The 22,424-nt window shown below is 45.1% G+C and overlaps 1 protein-coding gene across 1 annotated transcript in view; it reads right to left on the bottom strand.

Moving 5' to 3' along the window:
* The window catches only part of chn2 (chimerin 2), a 72,485-nt gene that overhangs the window by 5,812 nt on the left and 44,249 nt on the right, over positions 1-22,424 (bottom strand). Inside the window, exons 3-8 of the mRNA XM_036936905.1 lie at positions 22,059-22,114; positions 20,835-20,866; positions 20,251-20,364; positions 19,901-20,174; positions 10,021-10,110; positions 4,649-4,733 (exon numbers count right to left, since the gene is read on the bottom strand). Coding sequence (XP_036792800.1) covers positions 4,649-4,733; positions 10,021-10,110; positions 19,901-20,174; positions 20,251-20,364; positions 20,835-20,866; positions 22,059-22,114 — 651 coding nt within the window. The remainder of the gene's footprint in view (positions 1-4,648; positions 4,734-10,020; positions 10,111-19,900; positions 20,175-20,250; positions 20,365-20,834; positions 20,867-22,058; positions 22,115-22,424) is intronic.

Here is a 22,424-nt window from a genome sequence, read left to right as displayed (position 1 = left end):
AACAAATTATTATTTTCAATGACAGCCTAGGAACAGTGCCTTGTTCAGGGGCAGAACGACAGATTTGTACCTTGTCAGCTCGGGGATTTGAACTTGCAACCTTCCGGTTACTAGTCCAATGCTCTAACCACTAGGCTACCCTGCCACAAACAGAATGACAACGCTGATCCTAAATATAAACCAGCAACTTAGTGAATACCATTGGTACCATATTAGGGTTTCAGTGTGACATCCAGTCTAAAGTCTGGACACACCTACTGTACTCATTACAAGGTTTTTAGTTTTACTATTTTCTACATTGTAGAATAATAGTGACGACATCAAACTATGAAATACATATGGAATCATGTAGTAACCAAAAAAAGTGTTAAATGAATCAAAATATATTTTGTATTTTATTTGAGATTATTCAAAGTTTGCACCCTTTGCCTTGAACACTCTTGGCATTCTCTCAACCTGCTTCATGAGGAATGCTTTTCCAACAGTCTTGAAGGAGTTTCCACGTGTGCTAAGCACTTGTTTCCTTCACTCTGCGGTCCAACTCATTCCAAACCATCTCAATTGGGTTGAGGTCAGGTGATTGTGGAGGCCAGATCATCTGATGCAGCACTCCATCACTCTCCTTCTTGGTCAAATAGCCCTTACACAGCCTGGAGGTGTGTTTTGGGTCGTTGTCCTGTTGAAAGACAAATGATAGTCCCACTAAGCACAATCCAGATGGGATGGAGTATCGCTGCAGAATGCTGTGGTAGCCACGCTGGTTAAGTGTGCCTTGAATTCTAAATAAATCACAGTGTCACCAGAAAAACACTCCCACACCTCCTCCTCCATGCTTCATGGTGGGAACCACACATGCAGAGATCATCAGTTTACCTACTCTGCATCTCACAAAGACAAAATCTCAAATTTGGACACGTCAGACCAAAGGACAGATTTCCACCAGTCTAATGTCCATTGCTTGTGTTTCTTGGCCCAAACAAGTCTCTTGTTATTATTGGTGTCCTTTAGTAGTGGATACTTTGCAGCAATTCAGCCTGATTCACACAGTCTCTTCTGAACAGTTGATGTTGAGATGTGTCTGTCTGTTCATTGAACTCTGTGAAGCATTTAGTTGGGCTGCAATCTGAGGTGCAGTTAACTAATGAACTTATCCTCTGCAGCAGAGGTAACTCTGGGTCTTCCTTTCCTGTGGTGGTCCTCATGAGAGCCAGTTTCATCATAGTGCTTGATGGTTTTTGTGACTGCACTTGAAGAAACTTTCAAAGTTCTTAAAATGTTCCTGATTGACTGACCTTAAATTAAATGATGGACTGTCTTTTCTCTGCTTATTTGAGCAGTTCTCCCGATAATATGGACTTGGTCTTTTACCAAATAGGGCAATCTTCTGCATACCACCCATACCTTGTCACAGCAGATTGGCTCAAATGCATTAAAGAAAGAAATTCACACCTGTTAATTGAAAAGCATTCCAGGTGACTACCTCATGAAGCTGGTTGAAAGAATGCCAAGTGTGTGCAAAACTGTCATCAAGGCAAAGGGTGGCTACTTTGAAGAATCTCAAATACCTTCAGATTTGTTTAGCACTTTTTTGGGTTACTACATGATTCCATGTGTGTTATTTCATAGTTTTGATGTCTTCACTATTATTCTACAGTGTAGAAAATAGTAAAAAGAAAGAAAACTGGTGCCAAACTGGTGGCAGTTGTGACAAAAGTTAATAGTAAATAGTGTCACAGTTCATGGAAAATAATGCCATTGTTGATTAGATGCTTTTTGCATTATTATGCTGTTCTCTCTTCAACCATATGGTCTATCTACTAGAAACTCATGGACAATATGGTAACTTACCGGTAGCTTTTCAACCCTAAATATTACCCTAAATATCATTTTATCTGGCAGGAAGCTCCAAGGACAGCTACAGTACATGTGTCCCTTTTCACTCAATTTAACTTCAGGATTGGAATGATATGAACAGTATTGTAACGGACATATTCCATCTCTCCTTATCCCAGTCTGCTGTCCCCACATGATTCAAGATGGCCACGATTGTTCCAGTACCCAAGAAGACAAAGGTAACTGAACTAAATGACTATTGCGCCGTAGCACTCACTTCTGTCATCATGAAGTACTTTGCGAGACTAGTCAAGGATCATATCATCTCCACCTTAGCTGTCACCCTAGACCCACTTCAATTTGCTTACTGCCCCAATAGGTCCACAGGCGATGCAATCACCATCACACTGCACACTGCCCTAACCCATCTGGACAAGAGGATTACCTATGTAAGAATACTGTTCATTGACTATAGCTCAGCAATCAACACCATAGTACCCTCCAAGCTCATCATTAAGCTTGAGGCCCTGGATCTCAACCCCGCCCTGTGCAATTGGGTCCTGGACATCCTGATGGGCCGCCCCCAGGTGGAAAGGAAATAACATCTCCACTTCGCTGAACGTCAACAATGGGGCCCCACAAGGGTGCGTGCTCAGCCCCCTCCTGTACTCCCTGTTCACCCATGACTGCAATCCACGCCTCCAACTCAATCATCAAGTTTGCAGACCACACAACAGTAGTAGGCTTGATCACCAACGATGACGAGACAGCCTACAAGGAGGAGGTGAGGGCACTCGGAGTGTGGTGTCAGGAAAACAACCTCTCACTCAACATCAACAAAACAAAGAAGATGATCGTGGACTTCAGGAAACAGCAGAGGGAGCACCCCCCTATCCACATCAATGGGACAGCAGTGGAGAAGGTGGAAAGTTACGTTCCTCGGTGTACACATCACAGAAACTGAAATGGTCCATCCACACAGACAGTGTGGTGAAGGGGCAACAGCACCTCTTCAACCTCAAGAGACTGAAGAAATTTGGCTTGTCACCAAAAGCACTCAAACTTTTACAGATGCACAATTGAGAGCAACCTGTCGGGCTGTATCACCGCCTGGTACAGCAACTGCACCTTCCTCAACCACAAGGCTCTCCAGAGGATGGTACGGTCTGCACAACGCATCACCGGGGGCAAACTACCTGCCCTCCAGGACACCTACAGTACCTGATGTCACAGGAAGGCCAAAAATATCATCAAGGACAACAACCACCCGAGCCACTGCCTGTTCACCCTGCTATCATCCAGAAGGCGAGGTCAGTACAGGTGCATCAAAGCTGGGACCGAGAGACTGAAAAACAGCTTCTATCTCAAGGCTATCAGACTTTTAAAATAGCCACTAACACAGAGGCTGCTGCCTACATACAGACTCAATCATTGGCCACTTTAATAAATGGATCAGTAATCACTAAGAATGCCACTTTAATAATGTTTACATATCTTGCATTCCTCGTTAACATTACTCATATTCCCGATTTTATACATTCTATTGCATCTTGCCTATGCCACTATCATTGCTCATCCATATATTTATATATTCTTATTCCATTATTTTACTTAGATGTGTGTATTAGGTAGTTGTGGAATTTTTAGATTACCATGTTAGATATTACTGCACTGTCAGAACTAGAAGCAAAAGCATTTCGCTACACTCGCATCTGCTAACCATGTGTATGTGACCAATAAAATTTGATTTGACAGCACAGCCAGCCAGCACAGCCAGCCAGCACAGCCAGCACAGCCAGCCAGCACAGCCAGCCAGCACAGCCAGCCAGCCAGCACAGCCAGCCAGCACAGCACAGCCAGCCTTGTTGCAGTTTTGTGGATCCAGTATTTGGGTGTCCTTGCTTGACTGGGTGTGTCCCGTTGATACACCTTCTAAGCGCTCTGTGAGCGTCTGTCTTGTTTATAAATAGTTGACAGCCATAGTCACAGGGGGAACTGGTTTGTCCCAGGTGTCACTGAGGAATGCTAAATTACTACATTTCACAGGCCTCATCCAACCATTGATTTACATGGAACAGACCACATTTCACAGGCCTCATCCAACCATTGATTTACATGGAACAGACCACATTTCCTGGACTCTACATTCCATGACATGATCCAGGCTTAGACGTAATATTGTAATACCCTTTTTATTGTCATAGCATTTAAAAATAAAGACATTATTAGGCATTTCAAGTTTGATATCTCATGTGTTACAATTAGTCACATGACATTAGTCACATGACATGAAACCCAACCGGACAGAGACGTCCGATCAGTTCAATTTGATTGATATTTGATCAAACGTGAATTCTTGAAATAAATCAAAACTTGGAAGTCATATTGTTTATTTGTGGTAAACACGGGGGATAAAATGAGACAAAGCCTGGTTACACGGATGATTTATTGAACATGTTAACAGGACCCCAAGGGTCTGATCAGGGATGTTAACAGGGCCCCGAGGGTCTGATCAGGGATGTTAACAGGGCCCCGAGGGTCTGATCAGGGATGTTAACAGGGCCCCGAGGGTCTGATCAGGGATTGGAGTTATTTTCTTTAGGCTTTCATCCCAAATTGCATCCTATTCCCTGTAAAATTGCATCCTATTCCCTGTAAAACTTTAGATCAGAACCCTATGAGCCCTACACGTGGACTACATAGGGAATAGGGTGATATTTGGGATGGTACTCTAATGTAATGAAGTACCCATGAAAGGTCAGTGATGGTAGCTAGGTCAGCAGTGTTGGGATGTCTGAATGGAAGAGGAGGGTACCTGAGCAGTGGACCCCTTGGGCTATGAGGCCCCACATGAAGTTGGCGCAATACTCGCACCAGTGAGGCCCTCGGAAAGTATGAACCTATGGAAGGGTGAGACAACACAGCAACAGATTAGAGTCTGGAAGACACACACGCCACACCTTCTCGCTCTCACTGAACAAACATAACTCTCTAAATCACACACGCACACAGTAAACAAACATAACTCTAAATCACACATACCTCACTGAACAAACATAACTCTAAAATCACACACACACATATACGCAAACAGAAACACACAAGATCTGTGAATTTTCTAATTCATTGTATTTCTGGAGGCGAGTTGGCCCCAGGGCAGGTTAGACGGTTACTGTAGGTGAGTAGGACCCAGGTCCGATGGTTACTGTAGGTGAGTGGGCCCCAGGGCAGGTTAGACGGTTACTGTAGGTGAGTGGGACCCAGGTCCGATGGTTACTGTAGGTGAGTAGTACCCAGGTCAGATGGTTACTGTAGGCGAGTGGGATCCAGGGCAGGTCAGATGGTTACTGTAGGCGAGTAGGCCCCAGGGCAGGTCAGATGGTTACTGTAGGCGAGTAGGCCCCAATAGGCTGCTCTGGGTCGGACATGGCTTATGTCCTACGGGCTGCTCTGGGTCGGACGTGGCTTACTGTCCTACGGGCTGCTCTGGGTCGGACGTGGCTTACTGTGCTATAGGCTGCTCTGGGTCGGACGTGGCTTACTGTGCTATAGGTTGCTCTGGCTTGGGAAGTAACTATTACACCATGTCAAAATAGAGGGATACTTGTTTACCTGGATGTGCCACAGCTCTTCACACTGTGCTTAGTAATGACAGAGGAATGTCTCTTCAGTAAGCCAGAGAATACTTGTTTGGGTCCCAAATGGCACCCTATACCCTATATAGTGCACTACTTTGCCCTGGTGAAACTAGTCCTCTATCTAGGGAATAGGGTGCCCTGGTCTCTGGTCAGCCCTGGTCTCTGGTCCCGGTCTACAGTGGAAGGGAGGGAGGGACCCCAAGCCCAGTCTACAGTGGGAGGGAGGGAGGGACCCCAAGCCCAGTCTACAGTGGGAGGGAGGGAGGGACCCCAAGCCCAGTCTACAGTGGGAGGGAGGGAGGGACCTCAAGCCCAGTCTACAGTGGGAGGGAGGGAGGGACCCCAAGCCCAGTCTACAGTGGGAGGGAGGGACCCCAAGCCCAGTCTACAGTGGGAGGGACCCCATGCCCAGTCTACAGTGGGAGGGAAGAAGGGACCCCAAGCCCAGTCTACAGTGGGAGGGACCCCATGCCCAGTCTACAGTGGGAGGGAAGAAGGGACCCCAAGCCCAGTCTACAGTGAGAGGGAAGAAGGGACCCCAAGCCCAGTCTACAGTGAGAGGGAAGAAGGGACCCCAAGCCCAGTCTACAGTGGGAGGGAAGAAGGGACCCCAAGCCCAGTCTACAGTGAGAGGGAATAAGGGACCATGCCCAGTCTACAGTGAGCGGGAAGAAGGGACCAAGCCCAGTCTACAGTGGGAGGGAGGGACCCCAAGCCCAGTCTACAGTGGGAGGGACCCCATGCCCAGTCTACAGTGGGAGGGAAGAAGGGACCCCAAGCCCAATGAGTGACTGTGTATACAGATTAAAAGGATTTCCAAAGTGTCTGGCATCTGTTCCTGCCCGGGCTGCTGGATTCATGCAAACATGTTCACACACACGCAAGCCTGCACCGACCACTTCACTAAAGAGTTATTAGGTTACGTTAGATTGATAGAAGAGTACAGATAAGGGCTCTTGACAGGTGCTGAGCAGCTGGGTGGTTTGTTGTTCCATTCTGAAATGGGACCAGACACTGGGCTGGAGAGCTGGAGGTTAGGAGGCCATTCTACCCTGCAGGCTCACTGAAACCTGAGACACAATGGCAGGAAAGTATTCAGGTGCCCATGAGGAGAGATCGCTTTCTCTCTCTCAATTCAATTTAAGGGCTTTATTGTCATGGGAAACATATGTTAACATTGTCAAAGCAAGTGAACCAAATAATAAACAAAAGTGAAATAAACAAAAATGAACAGTAAACATTACACTCACAGAAGTTCCAAAATAAAAGACATTACAAATGTCATATTATGTGCAAAAATGTCAAGTACAAAAGGGAAAATAAATAAAACAGAAATATGGGTTATAGTTATACTTCACTGGTTGTCCTTTTATTGTGACAACAGGTCACAAATACTGCTGTTGTGATGGCACACTGGTATTTCACCCAATAGATATGGGAGTTTATCAAAATTGGATTTGTTTTCTAATTCTTTGTGGGTTTGTGTAATCTGAGGGAAATGTGGGTCTCTAATATGGTCATACATTTGGCAGGAGGTTAGGAAGTGCAGCTCAGTTTCTTCTCTTGAGAGCCAGGTCTGCCTACGCAGCCTTTCTCAATAGCAAGGCTATGCTCACTGAGTCTGTACATAGTCAAAGATCTCCTACATTTTGGGTCAGTTACTGTGGTCAGGTATTCTGCCACTGTGTCCTCTCTGTTTAGGGCCAAGTAGCATTCTAGTTTGCCCTGTTGTTTTTGTTCATTCTTTCCAATGTATCAAAAAAGTATATTTTCGTTGTCTTATGATTTGGTTGAGTCTAATTGTGTTGCTGTCCTGGGGCTCTGTGGGGTCTGCAAACAGAGCCCCAGGACCAGCTTGCTTGTTATCAACAGTTTGGGAATCACTTCCTTTTAGGTGGTTGTAGAATTGAATGGCTCTTTTCTGGATTTTGATAATGAGCAGATATCGGACTAATTCTGCTCTGCATGCATTATTTGGTGTTTTACATTGTACACAGAGGATATTTGTGTTTGTCCCATTTTGTGAATTCTTGGTTGGTGAGCGGACCCCAGACCTCACAACCATAAAGGGCAATAACTGATTTAAGTATTTTTAGCCAGATACTAATTGATATGTCGAATTTTATTTCCTTTTGCCTTGTCTCTCAGTTCGTCCCCAGCTTTGTGGAAGTTACCTGTGGCACTGATGTTAAGGCCGAGGTTAAGGCCTTATGTATAGTTAAACGGTGTCTAGATGGAATTTGTGGTCCTGGCAACCAGAACACCATTATTTTAGTCTTAGTTTTTTTTTTTACCCCTTTTTTCTCCCGAATTTCATGGTATTCAATTAGTTACAGTCTTGTCTCATCGCTGCAACTCCCATACGGACTCGGGAGAGACAAAGGTCGAGAGCCATGCGTCCTCCAAAACACAACCCAACCACACTGCTTCTTGACACAATGCACATCCAACCAGGAAGCCAGCCGCACCAATGTGTCGGAGGAAACACTGTACACCTGGCCCGCGCGCACTGCGCCCGGTCCACCACAGGAGTCAGGAGTCACTAGTGCGCGAGACAAGGATGAGACAAGGATATCCCTGCCGGTCAAACCCTCCCTAACCCGGACGACACTGGGCCAATCTCTGTCTCTGTCAATCTCAAGTCTTACTGAGATTTTACTGTCAGGGCCCAGGTCTGACCGAATCTGTGCAGAAGATCTAGGTGCTGCTGTAGGCCCTCCTTGGTTGGTGACAGAAGCACCAGATCATCAGCAAATCATCAGCAAAAGTAGACATTTGACTTCAGATTCTAGTAGGGTGAAGCCGGGTGCTGCAGACTGCTCTAGAGCCCTCGCCAATTCGTTGATATATGTTGAAGAGGGTGGGGGGCTTAAGATGCATCCCTGTCTCACCCCCCCAGCCCTGTGGAAAGAAAGTGTGTTTTGCCAATTTTAACCGTGTACATGGATTTTATAATGTCGTATGTTTTTCCCCCAACACCAATTTCCATCAATTTGTATAGCAGACCCTAATCCCAAACTGAGTCAAAAGCTTTTTTGAAATCAACAAAGCATGAAGACTTTGCCTGTTTGTTAGGGTGTACAGGGTGAATACATGGTCTGTTTTATGGTCATTTGGTAAAAAGCCAATTTGACATTTGCTCAGTACATTGTTTTCTCTGAGAAAATGTATGAGTCTGCTGTTAATGATAATGCAGAGGATTTTCCAAAAGGTTGCTGTTGACACATATCCCACAGTAGTTATTAGGGTCAAATGTCTCCACTTCTGTGGATTGGGGTGATCAGTCCTTGATTCCAGATATTGGGGAATATGCCAGAGCTAACGATGATGTTAAAGGAGTTTAAGTATAGCCAATTGGAATTTGTGGTCTGTATATTTTATCATTTCATTGAGGACACCAACCCCACAGGACTTTTTGGGTTGGAGGGTTTGTATTTTGTCCTGTAGTTCATTCAATGTAATTGGATAATCTAGTGGGTTCTGGTAGTCTTGTATGGTTGATTCTAAAATGTGTATTTGATCAGGTTTCTGCTGTTTGTTCTTTCTTGTAGGGCCATAAAGATTGGAGAAGTGGTTTACCCATTCATTTTCATGTTGGATAGATAACTCTGTTTGTTTAGGGTTTTCTAAGAGTCTATGGATTCTTCAATTACATTGAGCTGATTTCAGACCTGCTGTTCCTTCTTTTTCCGTATTGTATGTCTGTATTGTTTTAGTGATTCACCATAGTGTAGGCTGAGGTTCTGGGTCTCTATGTTTTTGGTTGGATAGGTTTCTCAATTTCTTTCTTAGGATTTTGCTTTCTTCATGAAATAATTTGTCATTGTTAATTTTCTCTGGTTTTCTGTTTGAAATGTTTAGATTTGATGAAGCTGAGAGGTCAATAATACTGGGTTAGGTTTACTGCCAAGTTTGTGTTGGTCTCACACACCAAAATCTTGTGTTGTATTCAATATTTATTTCAATATGTCAACTGTATTTCTGTTTTTGAAAATCAAGATGAAACAAAGAGGTTAAAGTGCTCAAAAATCTCAGCCCATTAATGTTTACAGCCGTTAATGGGTTAAAACATACGCCATATCCATGAAGCTCAGTCGATAGATTTAGACATATGGCTGACAGCTGCACGTGCCCACAAGACAGCTTTCATCATGAAAGCACATGATGATGAATAACATCAGTCTCTGTGTTATAATGGTACCTAACTGGTAGCCAGTCTAGTGACAGGTAGGCAGCTCACTAAGCAGATAAAAAAGAGTCATTGAAATCGGTTACTTTGTCACTTTGAGGAACATCACTTTTAAGTTTCAGATCAACCTGACAGAACTTAATCTCCCAGAGCCTGCATGGACAAGCAGAGCTGCCTGTAGGAATGGAATCATTTCCTGAGGTGAAAGAGCTTCAAACAGAGCTTTGAACAAAGAATCTACAGAGAGGCAGACCTCCTACAGAGGTCCTAAAGCAGTCGACTCTCACACCCTCCCTCCCTCCCTCCCAGTACCTCACTACATCCTCTTTTAAAAAGGTTCAATCAAACAAACCATCTCACCTTGAAGTTGTGGATCTTGTCATAGGAGCTCTGCTTCTCGGAGGGGCAGTCTTTCAGGGTGCTGTGCCGTACCAGAGGAGAAGTGGTGATCTGTGGACAGGAAGCCAACAGTTTTAGAGGCTTCCAGAGTAAAGTTTTTCTGCTCCCCAACTTGACCCTCAGGGCGAAGGCCAGTAGCTCCTGCCTCTTCCGCTCCCCTCTCTTGGTCTTGTGGACCGTTACATCTCCTGGCCCTATCCCTCCTCCCGGACCCTTGCTCCCTTCCTCCACTTCCATGGCCGCTGCCGTGTGTCTGACTGTGTCCCCCTGTCCTGGTCCTAGTCCGGGCTCCCACAGAGCCTCGGTCTCCTCTGGTGAGCCGTGTGGTGAGTGCTGGAGGACGTAGCGCCCAGTGCTGGGTAACAGACGCCGGCGGCAGCCGCCCAACGAGGAGGACACGGCCGCTGTGCTCCACTCCCCTCCTCCTCCCTCTGTTCCTCCTACTCCTCTTCCTGCTGCTGCTGGGACCCAGGAGGGTACAGACTGACAGTCAGGATGGGGGCGGCTCTGCATCTGTTCTGAGCTCCAGCTCCAGGGAAAAGAAGCAGAGAGCAGCCAGCAGCAGTGGGCGGCCCCCAGGGCAGGAGTGTGCCTCACACAATGGCTCTCATTCACACACACCCAATAGGAGAGAGAGAAATCCGGGGGGAGGGTCCCTTGGTTGGTGGGGAGGGGCTAGGAGGAGAGTCCCTTGGTTGGTGGGGAGGGGCTAGGTGGGTGTGTGGGGTTAGAGTGAGTGTGCGTGGGGTGAGGGGGAGCTGTCAGTACAGCTCTTCACGGCTCAGCAGCAATCTAAAGCAGGATCAATGGCTGCAGTCAAACTCTCTACAGACACAGAGAACCATGTCACACTACCTATTAGCACGTTGCCTCCCGGACATACACACTCAACTGGAGATAATACTGAACTGCCAGTAGCCCACGGTAACAAACCCCCCCCCACCAACAACAGTTACATAACCAAGTCCCCTCCACACAACATGAGTCCTGGCACTATCCTTCTGGCCCAGAAGAGCCACGACATGCTCCTAGATTCCTTCCAGTCCAGTAGAAACAGATTAGTCAACTACATCTCGACCTTCATGCCTCACAATCCACTGGTGGTCTTCCTCTCCCTGCCTAGACTGCAGCCAGACTACAAACAGCCGCTATGACTCCAGCCTGCTCCCACCAATCACTCTGCTCTGCTCTTAAACCCCCCAGCAGAACAGCACCCGACCATGATCATCCACTGGGATTGGCAGGGATTATGGCCGTAATCCCCACTGAAGGTGTAATCCCACAGTGGCCAAATCCCTGTCAGGTCTCAGGCAGAGTTCATGGTGGCCATGTCCTGACTCAATGGGGGGGCTGTTGCCGAATTTACAGCACATTTTGAGCGACTCTCCTTCTAAACATCCACTCCTTCTAAAACACCAGGAGGGCCTCATCAGAATGAGGGAATGTCAGAATTAAACTAGAACAGAGGATTTTGTAGCTGTGATGGAATGATGAAGAGCTGGAAGTGTAGAATAGTTGAGGAAGGGAATGACCCTAAGGGAGAGATAAATACAGTGCCTTGCGAAAGTATTCGGCCCCCTTGAACTTTGCGACCTTTTGCCACATTTCAGGCTTCAAACATAAAGATATAAAACTGTATTTTTTTGTGAAGAATCAACAACAAGTGGGACACAATCATGAAGTGGAACGACATTTATTGGATATTTCAAACTTTTTTAACAAATCAAAAACTGAAAAATTGGGCGTGCAAAATTATTCAGCCCCCTTAAGTTAATACTTTGTAGCGCCACCTTTTGCTGCGATTACAGCTGTAAGTCGCTTGGGGTATGTCTCTATCAGTTTTGCACATTGAGAGACTGACATTTTTTCCCATTCATCCTTGCAAAACAGCTCGAGCTCAGTGAGGTTGGGATGGAGAGCATTAGTGAACAGCAGTTTTCAGTTCTTTCCACAGATTCTCGATTGGATTCAGGTCTGGACTTTGCCATTCTAACACCTGGATATGTTTATTTTTGAACCATTCCATTGTAGATTTTGCTTTATGTTTTGGATCATTGTCTTGTTGGAAGACAAATCTCCGTCCCAGTCTCAGGTCTTTTGCAGACTCCATCAGGTTCTCTTCCAGAATGGTCCTGTATTTGGCTCCATCCATCTCCCCATCAATTTTAACCATCTTCCCTGTCCCTGCTGAAGAAAAGCAGGCCCAAACCATGATGCTGCCACCACCATGTTTGACAGTGGGGATGGTGTGTTCAGCTGTGTTGCTTTTACGCCAAACATAACGTTTTGCATTGTTGCCAAAAAGTTCAATTTTGGTTTCATCTGACCAGAGCACCTTCTTCCACATGTTTGGTGTGTCTCCCTGGTGGCTTGTGGCAAACTTTAAACAACACTTTTTATGGATATCATTAAGAAATGGCTTTCTTCTTGCCACTCTTCCATAAAGGCCAGATTTGTGCAATATACGACTGATTGTTGTCCTATGGACAGAGTCTCCCACCTCAGCTGTAGATCTCTGCAGTTCATCCAGAGTGATCATGGGCCTCTTGGCTGCATCTCTGATCAGTCTTCTCCTTGTATGAGCTGAAAGTTTAGAGGGACGGCCAGGTCTTGGTAGATTTGCAGTGGTCTGATACTCCTTCCTTCAATATTAATCGCTTGCACAGTGCTCCTTGGGATGTTTAAAGCTTGGGAAATCTTTTTGTATCCAAATCCGGCTTTAAACTTCTTCACAACAGTATCTCGGACCTGCCTGGTGTGTTCCTTGCTCTTCATGATGCTCTCTGCGCTTTTAACGGACCTCTGAGACTATCACAGTGCAGGTGCATTTATACGGAGACTTGATTACACACAGGTGGATTGTATTTATCATCATTAGTCATTTAGGTCAACATTGGATCAGTCAGAGATCCTCACTGAACTTCTGGAGAGAGTTTGCTGCACTGAAAGTAAAGGGGCTGAATATTTTGCACGCCCAATTTTTCAGTTTTTGATTTGTTAAAAAAGTTTGAAATATCCAATAAATGTCGTTCCACTTCATGATTGTGTCCCACTTGTTGTTGATTCCTCACAAAAAAATACAGTTTTATATCCATGTTTGAAGCCTGAAATGTGGCAAAAGGTCGCAAAGTTCAAGGGGGCCGAATACTTTCGCAAGGCACTGTATATGCTTGAAGCTCACTCAGCTCAGAGACACTTCAGCTGAAATGAGAGGATAGGCAGCTTTAAAAAGGTTGTAATAGACATAGAAGCCGTTTAAAAAAATATGGCTTTGGGCCTCCTGTACACCGTCCAAACTTCCGTAACGTAGACTGAGGACCATGTTGTGCTGTAGCTACAGAAGTAATGTCTTCTCATTTCTTCCAGCATGTCAACTGTGAAATTAGATGAGACAAAACATTTACTCCACACACACAAATGGATACAAAGCTGTCCCTAACCATAACCCTATCCTCATGATTCATGCTTACAAGCAAAAACTCAAAAACAGGAAGTACCAATGACGTGCTCAATAAGGAAGTGGTTCGATGAAGTGGTTGTTAAGCTACAGGACTGTTTCACTACCATAGACTGGAATGTGTTATGGGATTCATCAGTCACCGGCTTCATTAATAAGTATCAACGACGTTGTCCCCACAGTGCCCGTACGTACATATCCCAACCAGAAGTCATGGATTACAGATAACATCCGCACTGAAAAGGCTAGGGCTGCCGCTTTCAATTAGCGGGAGCACATAAATCCTGCTACAACCTCTGACGACCCATCAAACAGGCAAATGGTCAATGCACAACTTAGTATGATTCGATCTATGCCGGCACTGACACTCTTCGGATGTGGCAGGGCTTGCAAACTATCACAGATTACAAAAGGGAAACCCAGCCGCGAGCTGCTCAGTGACACGAGCCTCCCAGATAAGGTAAATAAATGCCTTCTATACTCGCTTTGAGGCAAGCAACACTGAACCATGCATGAGAGCACCAGTTGTTCCAGATGACTGTGGGATCACGCTCTCCGTAGCCAGTGGGAGTAATATCTTTAAACAAGTTAACATTCACAAGGCCCGGATTACCAGGATAAATATGGATTACCAGGACACTTACTCAGAGCATGCACTGACCAGCTGGCAAGTGTTTTCACTGACATTTTCAACCTCTGTCTGACCCAGTCTGTAATGCCTACATGTTTCAAGCAGATCACCATAGTCCCAGTGCCTAAGAATGCCAAGGTAACCTGTCTAATTGATTATCACCCCGTAGCACTCACACCTGCAGCCATGAAATGCTTTGAAAGGCTGGTCATGGCTCATAAACACTATCATCCCAGACACCCTGGACCCTCACCAATTCACAAACCTCCCTAACAGCTCCACATTGCCCTCTCCTACCTGGACAAGAGGAACACCTTAGTGCCCTCCAAGCTCATCACTAAGCTATGGACCCTGGGACTGAACACCTCCCACTGCAACTGGATCCTGGACTTCCTGACGGGCTGCCCCCAGGTGGTGAGGGTAGGCAACAACACATCCACCAAACTGACCCTCAACACGGGGACCCCTCAGAGGTGCGTACTTATTCCCCTCCTGTACTCCCTGTGGCCGCGCACGACTACAACACCATCATTAAGTTTGCTGATGATACCACTATGCAGCTCACAGATCACTGCACATAGCCTATCTGTACATTGCCCATATGTAAATAGCCCATCCAACTACCTCATCCCCATACTGTATTTATTTATCTTGCTCCTTTGCACCCCAGTATCTCTACTTGCACATTCATCTTCTGCACATCTACCATTCCAGTGTTTAATTGCTATATTGTAATTACTTCGCACACCATGGCCTATTTATTGCCTTACCTCCCTTATCCTACCTCATTTGCACATTCAGTCAATAATACAGTAGAAAAAGTATGTTTGTTTATTCCATGTGTAACTCTGTGTTGTTTGTATGTGTCGAACTGCTTTGCTTTATCTTGGCCAGGTCGCAGTTGCAAATGAGAACTTGTTCTCAACTGGCCTACCTGGTTAAATAAAGGTGTTCTCAACTGGCCTACCTGGTTAAATAAAGGTGAAATAAAAAAATATATATACAAAAATTAGCTTGTACCGCTGCACATCGACTCAGTACTGGTACCTTGTGTATAGAGCTAAGTTATCGTTACTCATTGTGTATTTATTATTACTTTTCTATTATTTAGCTTTTATTTCTCTGCATTTTTGGGAAGAGTCCGGAAGTATTTCACTGTCTACACCCGTTGTTTACAAAGCATGTATCTAAAACATTTGATTTAAAATGGCTGAACGGGTAACAGTCAGGACAGGAGAAGCTGTTTGTCACAGAGATAGGATGTCTATCAAAGACCAGGAGGAGGATCTAAACTAGACGGAGCAGAGAGAAGAGTAAGGGATCTGGAGGAAGAGAGAGACAGGCGGATGAAGAAAATGTATGACACAGAAAAAGGAAGGGGGAGAGGCGGAGGGAGGGGGTATACAGTACGTATTGAGAGAGAGAGAGTGTGACGGTTATGGTCTTTTTCCCTCGAGGCAGATGGCTTCTTGTCTCAGAGAAGAGTTTAGAATAAAATACAATTAAAAAAGGCCCTGGTTTCTTTTCAGCAGCCAGGCTCTGTTATTCACTGTGTGGGTGCAGCTGAGCAGACACAGTGGGGAGAACAGAGGATCATGGGAAAATAGAAAATAACACTAGTGTCTTTCTTTCTGTAAGGTCAGATAACCGTCCAAACAAAAACACACCATCTCATACAATTTCATCCAAACATAGACGTGAATGGGGATGTAGTCAGTGATAAAGTCTGTTTTACTATTCAGAAAGTGTAGTGAAAGGAAAACGTACAGTGCCAATTAAAACAGGCCTGCCTGTGTCTGGAAGTCTGACAGATCAACGTTGAAATCCTTCTGCCTTTTACAAAGTATGTAGCTACTGTAGAAAATCTTTATAGTAGTAGCTCAATTATTTCCCAACGCCATCTTTATAGATCATGTTGTTTCCAACAGACTAACAGGTTGCTCAAGGACGAGGTCATTAAACTTCCAAAAACAAACAAACTACTATAACCTCAGAATAATATCCAAGCAGGCTAACCTGACATTATAGAACTAGGACCAGAACATGGACTAGAAATGCATTGATCACCTTCTTCCATCACCCCTCCAGCACCAGTTACATTAAACCAGTAGTGAGTCTCAAATGGCTCCCTATTTCCTGCATAGTGCACTTCTTTTGACCAAAGCCCTGAGGGACCAGAGGGTATAGGGTGCCATTTGGGAAGCTGTTATAGGAGGAAACTGGCAGGAGTTTAGCCACTGTGGCAACTCCCAGCACAAGTACACAGACACATTGAGCCGTGTGAACCGAGGAGGCTCACACACAGCAGGTCACCAGACAGGTTGAGTGAGTCTCCTCCCCCCCTTCGGAAGGAATGTACACACACACACACACACACACACCTGAATGAGGATTTACAAGAGAGAGTAAAGACAGCATGTGATGGAGCATGTTTACTGTAGCTACTGTGTGTCTGAAAACACAGACTGATACTGGACAGAGTATTATAGTACAGTGTTAACTAAAGTCAGTAAAGATACTGGACAGAGTATCATAGTGCAGTGTTAACTAAAGTCAGTAAAGATACAGGCTGATACTGGACAGAGTATTATAGTACAGTGTTAACTAAAGTCAGTAAAGATACTGGACAGAGTATTATAGTGCAGTGTTAACTAAAGTCAGTAAAGATACAGGCTGATACTGGACAGAGTATTATAGTGCAGTGTTAACTAAAGTCAGTAAAGATACAGGCTGATACTGGACAGAGTATTATAGTACAGTGTTAACTAAAGTCAGTAAAGACACAGGCTGATACTGGACAGAGTATTATAGTGCAGTGTTAACTAAAGTCAGTAAAGACACTGGACAGAGTATTATAGTGCAGTGTTAACTAAAGTCAGTAAAGATACAGGCTGATACTGGACAGAGTATTATAGTGCAGTGTTAACTAAAGTCAGTAAAGATACTGGACAGAGTATTATAGTACAGTGTTAACTAAAGTCAGTAAAGATACAGGCTGATACTGGACAGAGTATTATAGTGCAGTGTTAACTAAAGTCAGTAAAGACACTGGACAGAGTATTATAGTGCAGTGTTAACTAAAGTCAGTAAAGATACAGGCTGATACTGGACAGAGTATTATAGTGCAGTGTTAACTAAAGTCAGTAAAGATACTGGACAGAGTATTATAGTACAGTGTTAACTAAAGTCAGTAAAGATACATGCTGATACTGGACAGAGTATTATAGTGCAGTGTTAACTAAAGTCAGTAAAGATACAGGCTGATACTGGACAGAGTATTATAGTGCAGTGTTAACTAAAGTCAGTAAAGATACAGGCTGATACTGGACAGAGTATTATAGTGCAGTGTTAACTAAAGTCAGTAAAGATACAGGCTGATACTGGACAGAGTATTATAGTGCAGTGTTAACTAAAGTCAGTAAAGACACTGGACAGAGTATTATAGTGCAGTGTTAACTAAAGTCAGTAAAGACACTGGACAGAGTATTATAGTGCAGTGTTAACTAAAGTCAGTAAAGATACAGGCTGATACTGGACAGAGTATTATAGTGCAGTGTTAACTAAAGTCAGTAAAGACACTGGACAGAGTATTATAGTGCAGTGTTAACTAAAGTCAGTAAAGATACAGGCCATTCGAACAAGCCTGGCTCCACTCCATAGGGACATATGCTACATCCCAAATGGCAACCTATTGCCTACTTAGTACATTACTTTTGACCAGAGCCCTATAGGCCCTGGTCAAATGTAGTGCACTATAAAAGGAATAGGGTGTCATTTGGGACGTAGAAGAGAGGAAACAGGAGGACTGCACTTTGACCTCCTGCTTTTTTTGGGACATGACAGACTGGCAGGTGTTTGTCCAACACTGAAAGCCTAAAACCAGGAGACCTGTCATTGGCCCAACTCATCATGGTTTCCAAGACTGCATCCCAAATGGCACCTCTTTAGTGCTCTACTTTTAATCAGGACCCATAGGGCTCTGGTCAAAAGTAGAGCATTGTATAGGGAATAGGGTGTCAGTTGGGACATAACATAAGCTTGACAGATCGAAGACACTCAAAACAACACATTTTTACAGACACTCTGACATTACTGACTGACAGGCTGGCAAAACATGCTCTAGATATCCACTCACATGTCTGCTGGGAACCCCCCCCCCCCCAAAAAAAAATACTATACAAGGTCAGACAGTCTGTACTTGACCAGACCAAATACCGTAGTACATGTACTTTCTGTATATCAGGTCCTGTATGTTTCCTGACAGAAATACAGCCCATGCTATTGAGACTCCTCCCGGAGGGGTTTAGTTTTATGTTAAGGATTCATCTCTGAACGTGTTGGAATCCGTCAGAGTCCATAAACTACTGACCAAGTTAAGAGCCTGCAGGGAGCTGCCTCCTGCAGTAAGGGCTTAAGGCTCTCTGTCCCCTTCACTCTAACTCTAGTGGACAGACAGTGACATGAATAGCACAGCGCTGGTGGGTGTTGGAAAGGAGCGGAGAGGAAACGGACGCCTTGCAACGCCACTGACTCGGGCAGGACTGCCTTGTTGCTGTCAGACGACTGATGGAGACCCATGTGCGTCCCAGATGGCACCCTATTCCCCATATAGGGCATTACTTTTACCAGGGAAAAGGTAGTGCACTACATAGGAAATATAGTGACATTTGGGAGGGATACTGTTTATCAGAACTAAATGATTTGTTCAATATTCCAAGAAGCACCAGGGGTGTGTGGCTGGTATGAGAGGAACAGAGCAGAATGTCAAGACAACGTCACCCAACCAAACATGGATGAAGGAAAGGCTTTGTGATTTTACCATGTTTAACAGTCAAAGACTGAAGAAAAATAACATTTCCAATCACAGCTAAGTGTGAAATGTGCTGTTGATGTGCTATGGCTCGGTCCGGTTGCCACCTAGTGGTGAGATGTGGGAATTGCCAACACCCTAGAACGACACAGTAGAATGAAAGCATTTCACATCGGCTAATATAATGAGTCACAGACAGTCAATATCCTTCAGCAGTTAGTTGATGAGAACAAATGGTGTGAAATGTGTGATTCATCTATAGCCCTAGAACAGTGTCTGTCTGTTACACAATAACATCCCAGTCCTGTTGGTCATCATGACCTTTAATGAGAAGTGATGTCAGGAAGGAAACACCCCCCTACAGAGACAATAAATGTATCTTTCTCATGAGAAACGGTTACATAATGAAAAACTCCATCCTTACTGCAGATGCTGATAGAGTAGAAGGTAATGAACATGTTTTAGGGACAGGAGTTTTTCCAGACCGTGTGGCGTGACCAGGAAAAACTCTGGTCTGTTACAGTCCATGGCTAAGGCCCAGAGTTGTTCCTGTTCAGGTCACAACTATAGTCAGGAAACAACAGTAGTAGATGTAGCATGTTAATACATAGTTAACCTGGTGCTATGGGAGAGAATCACTGTCACCACCACCATCCCCACCACCTTCCCCAAAGTCACCACCACCCCCACCGTCCCCAATGCCACCCCCACCACCGTCCCCAATGCCACCCCCACCACCATCCCCAATGTCACCCCCACCCCCACCGTACCCAATGCCACCCCCACCACCGTCCCCAATGTCACCACCGTCCCCAATGCCACCGTCACCACCGATGTCACCGTCACCACCACTCACCAGCCCCACCAATGTCATCACCAAAGTAACTTTTCATAGCACTTTGTTACATAAAGAATGTCAAAGTGATGTACCGTAATACCTCACCTTCCTGTCCTCTCTCTGGAAGGTGACCCTATGAGGTTCAGTGCGTCTCCGGCTCAGCCGGTGCCCCATCTTGTCCTTCAGCAGGGATGTGTAGCCCAGGTGTTCATAGATGGGGTTGGTGGTCATCTTGGCGATGTACTCTGCTGCCTTGGTCTCGATGTACAGGGTGATGAGGCCATCCGTCACCAGGTCATGGACCGTCTCAAAGCGCTTCTCCCCCACAAAGTGCTTCCCGTCATAGAACAGTCTGTAGTTCAGGGTCTGGTGCCCAAACCTGGGGAGAGAGAGGTAGAGCGAGTGGGTGGGTGGGGAGAGCGTTTAGTAAGTAAATGTGTGTGTGTGTACTGTACCTTAAGGCCAAGGTGTGTGTCCCTGGCTGTCTCTGGCTCTCTCTGACAAGGTAAGCCCCCTCTGCTCCTCCCAGTAGCTCATCTGCAGACTCTCTGGATAGCATGCCATGGAACCTTGAGAGAGCCACAAGTCTCCCGTCAATGCCGCCACAAGTCTCCCGTCAATGCCGCCACAAGTCTCCCGTCAATGCCGCCACAAGTCTCCCGTCAATGCCGCCACAAGTCTCCCGTCAATGCCGCCACAAGTCTCCCGTCAATGCCGGCCACAAGTCTCCTGTCAATGCCGCCACAAGTCTCCTGTCAATGCCGCCACAAGTCTCCTGTCAATGCCGCCACAAGTCTCCTGTCAATGCCGCCACAAGTCTCCCGTCAATGTTGTGGCCTTGTCTACGGACCTTGAGGTCTCTGTCCCTCTGAATTTAACACTAAATTATCTCCATCCTCTTGCACACACACACACACCTTCAACACCCTAAGCACATGTAGAGCTTGACGTTAATGATACATCACACAGCTGGAGCCAGTCTCCCCAGCAGCTGTATTAGAACATGGATGAAAATCACAAAGTAAGTCTCACTACTCACTCTCTGCCGTAATATTTGGGTCTGGTCTCCATCTGTAAATCCAGAGGAGAGAGAAAAGATACATTGGCTGACAGAGACATAGTCAGTTGAAAGGTCACTTCAATGGCTTGGCCAAGAAGGATACATGTTTCATAAAGGATGTCTGTGTCTCTGTTGGGGAACAGATATTTATTGCTTTCTGTCTGTCTCTCTCTGCCTGTCTGTGTCTCTGTTGGGGAACAGATATTTATTGCTTTCTGTCTGTCTCTCTCTGCCTGTCTGTGTCTCTGTTGGGGAACAGATATTTATTGCTTTCTGTCTGTCTCTCTCTGCCTGTCTGTGTCTCTGTTGGGGAACAGATATTTATTGCTTTCTGTCTGTCTCTTTCTGCCTGTCTGTGTCTCTCTGCCAATTCCATTTAATTTCAATTTAAGGAGCTTTATTGGCATGGGAAACATATGTTCACATTGCCAAAGCAAAAATGAAGTGAAAGTGAAATAAACTAACGTACAGTAAACATTAAACTCAAAAGTTGTTTGTTTTTTATTTAAAAAAAAATCAAATGGTATATTAAGTATATATATATATATACACACACAGTGTTGTAATGATGTGCAAATAGTTAATGTCCAAAAGGGAAATAAATATAGGTTGTATTTACAATGGTGTTTGTTCTACACTGGTTGCCCTTTTCTTGTGGCAACAGGTCACAAATCTTGCTGCTGTGATGGCACACTGTGGTATTTCACCCAGTAGATATGGGAGTTTATCAAAATTGGATTTGTTTTCAAATTCTTTGCGAGTTTGTGTAATCTGAGGGAAATGTGTCTCTCTAATATGGTCATACATTTGGCAGGAGGTTAGGAAGTGCAGCTCAGTTTCCACCTCATTTTGTGGGCAGTGTGCACATAGCCTGTCTTCTGTTGAGATCCAGGTCAGGTATTCTGCCACTGTGTACTCTCCGTTTAGGGCCAAATAGCATTCTAGTTTGCTCTGTGTGACTCTCCCTCTTTCATTCTGCCAATTGCCGGACCTCTTTACCATTCAGTACCAGATTAGAGATAAGAAAACGACAATGTGGTAAATGATTAGTTTATCAGAATGTTCGTTACATTATCACAACAGATCAGGCATCCTATCACAAAATACTGTAGTCTATATGGTTGCCTCCCTGATTCTGAGACACTGAGAGAAGGGTAGACAATGGGGTTGTAAGCTTAATCTTTAAAGAGGTGCAGTGCTGACCTCCTGAGGGCAGGTCATCCTCTTGGGCCGAGGAGCTTCCTGCTGGAGCCGGTACACTGTTAGAGACAAACATGGACTGTCAAGTAAAAAGCATCGTATTCAGTATTAGAATGGCTGCACTGCTGAGGCCACGATATGTACGCATAGAGAGTTACACAGCCTTAAGGACGCAACACAGTCTACGGAAACTGAGCCAACGGTGGTCCGTTTCGCGTCGAGTTCCAAAAATTCAGACGGAACAAAGACTACGTAGACAGCAACACAAACAGACCTCCTTCAGCTCCGTTTACGTAGACTGTAGACCGCTTCACACACACACACACACACTAATTCATGCATTATTTCCCTATGGGACAATAAAGTTCA

This window comes from Oncorhynchus mykiss, chromosome 2 (genome assembly GCF_013265735.2).
Source record: "Oncorhynchus mykiss isolate Arlee chromosome 2, USDA_OmykA_1.1, whole genome shotgun sequence".
Classification (NCBI taxonomy): Eukaryota; Metazoa; Chordata; class Actinopteri; order Salmoniformes; family Salmonidae; genus Oncorhynchus; species Oncorhynchus mykiss.
Note: the sequence above shows the minus strand (reverse complement) of the source record. Positions and strands in the feature narration are given on the sequence as shown.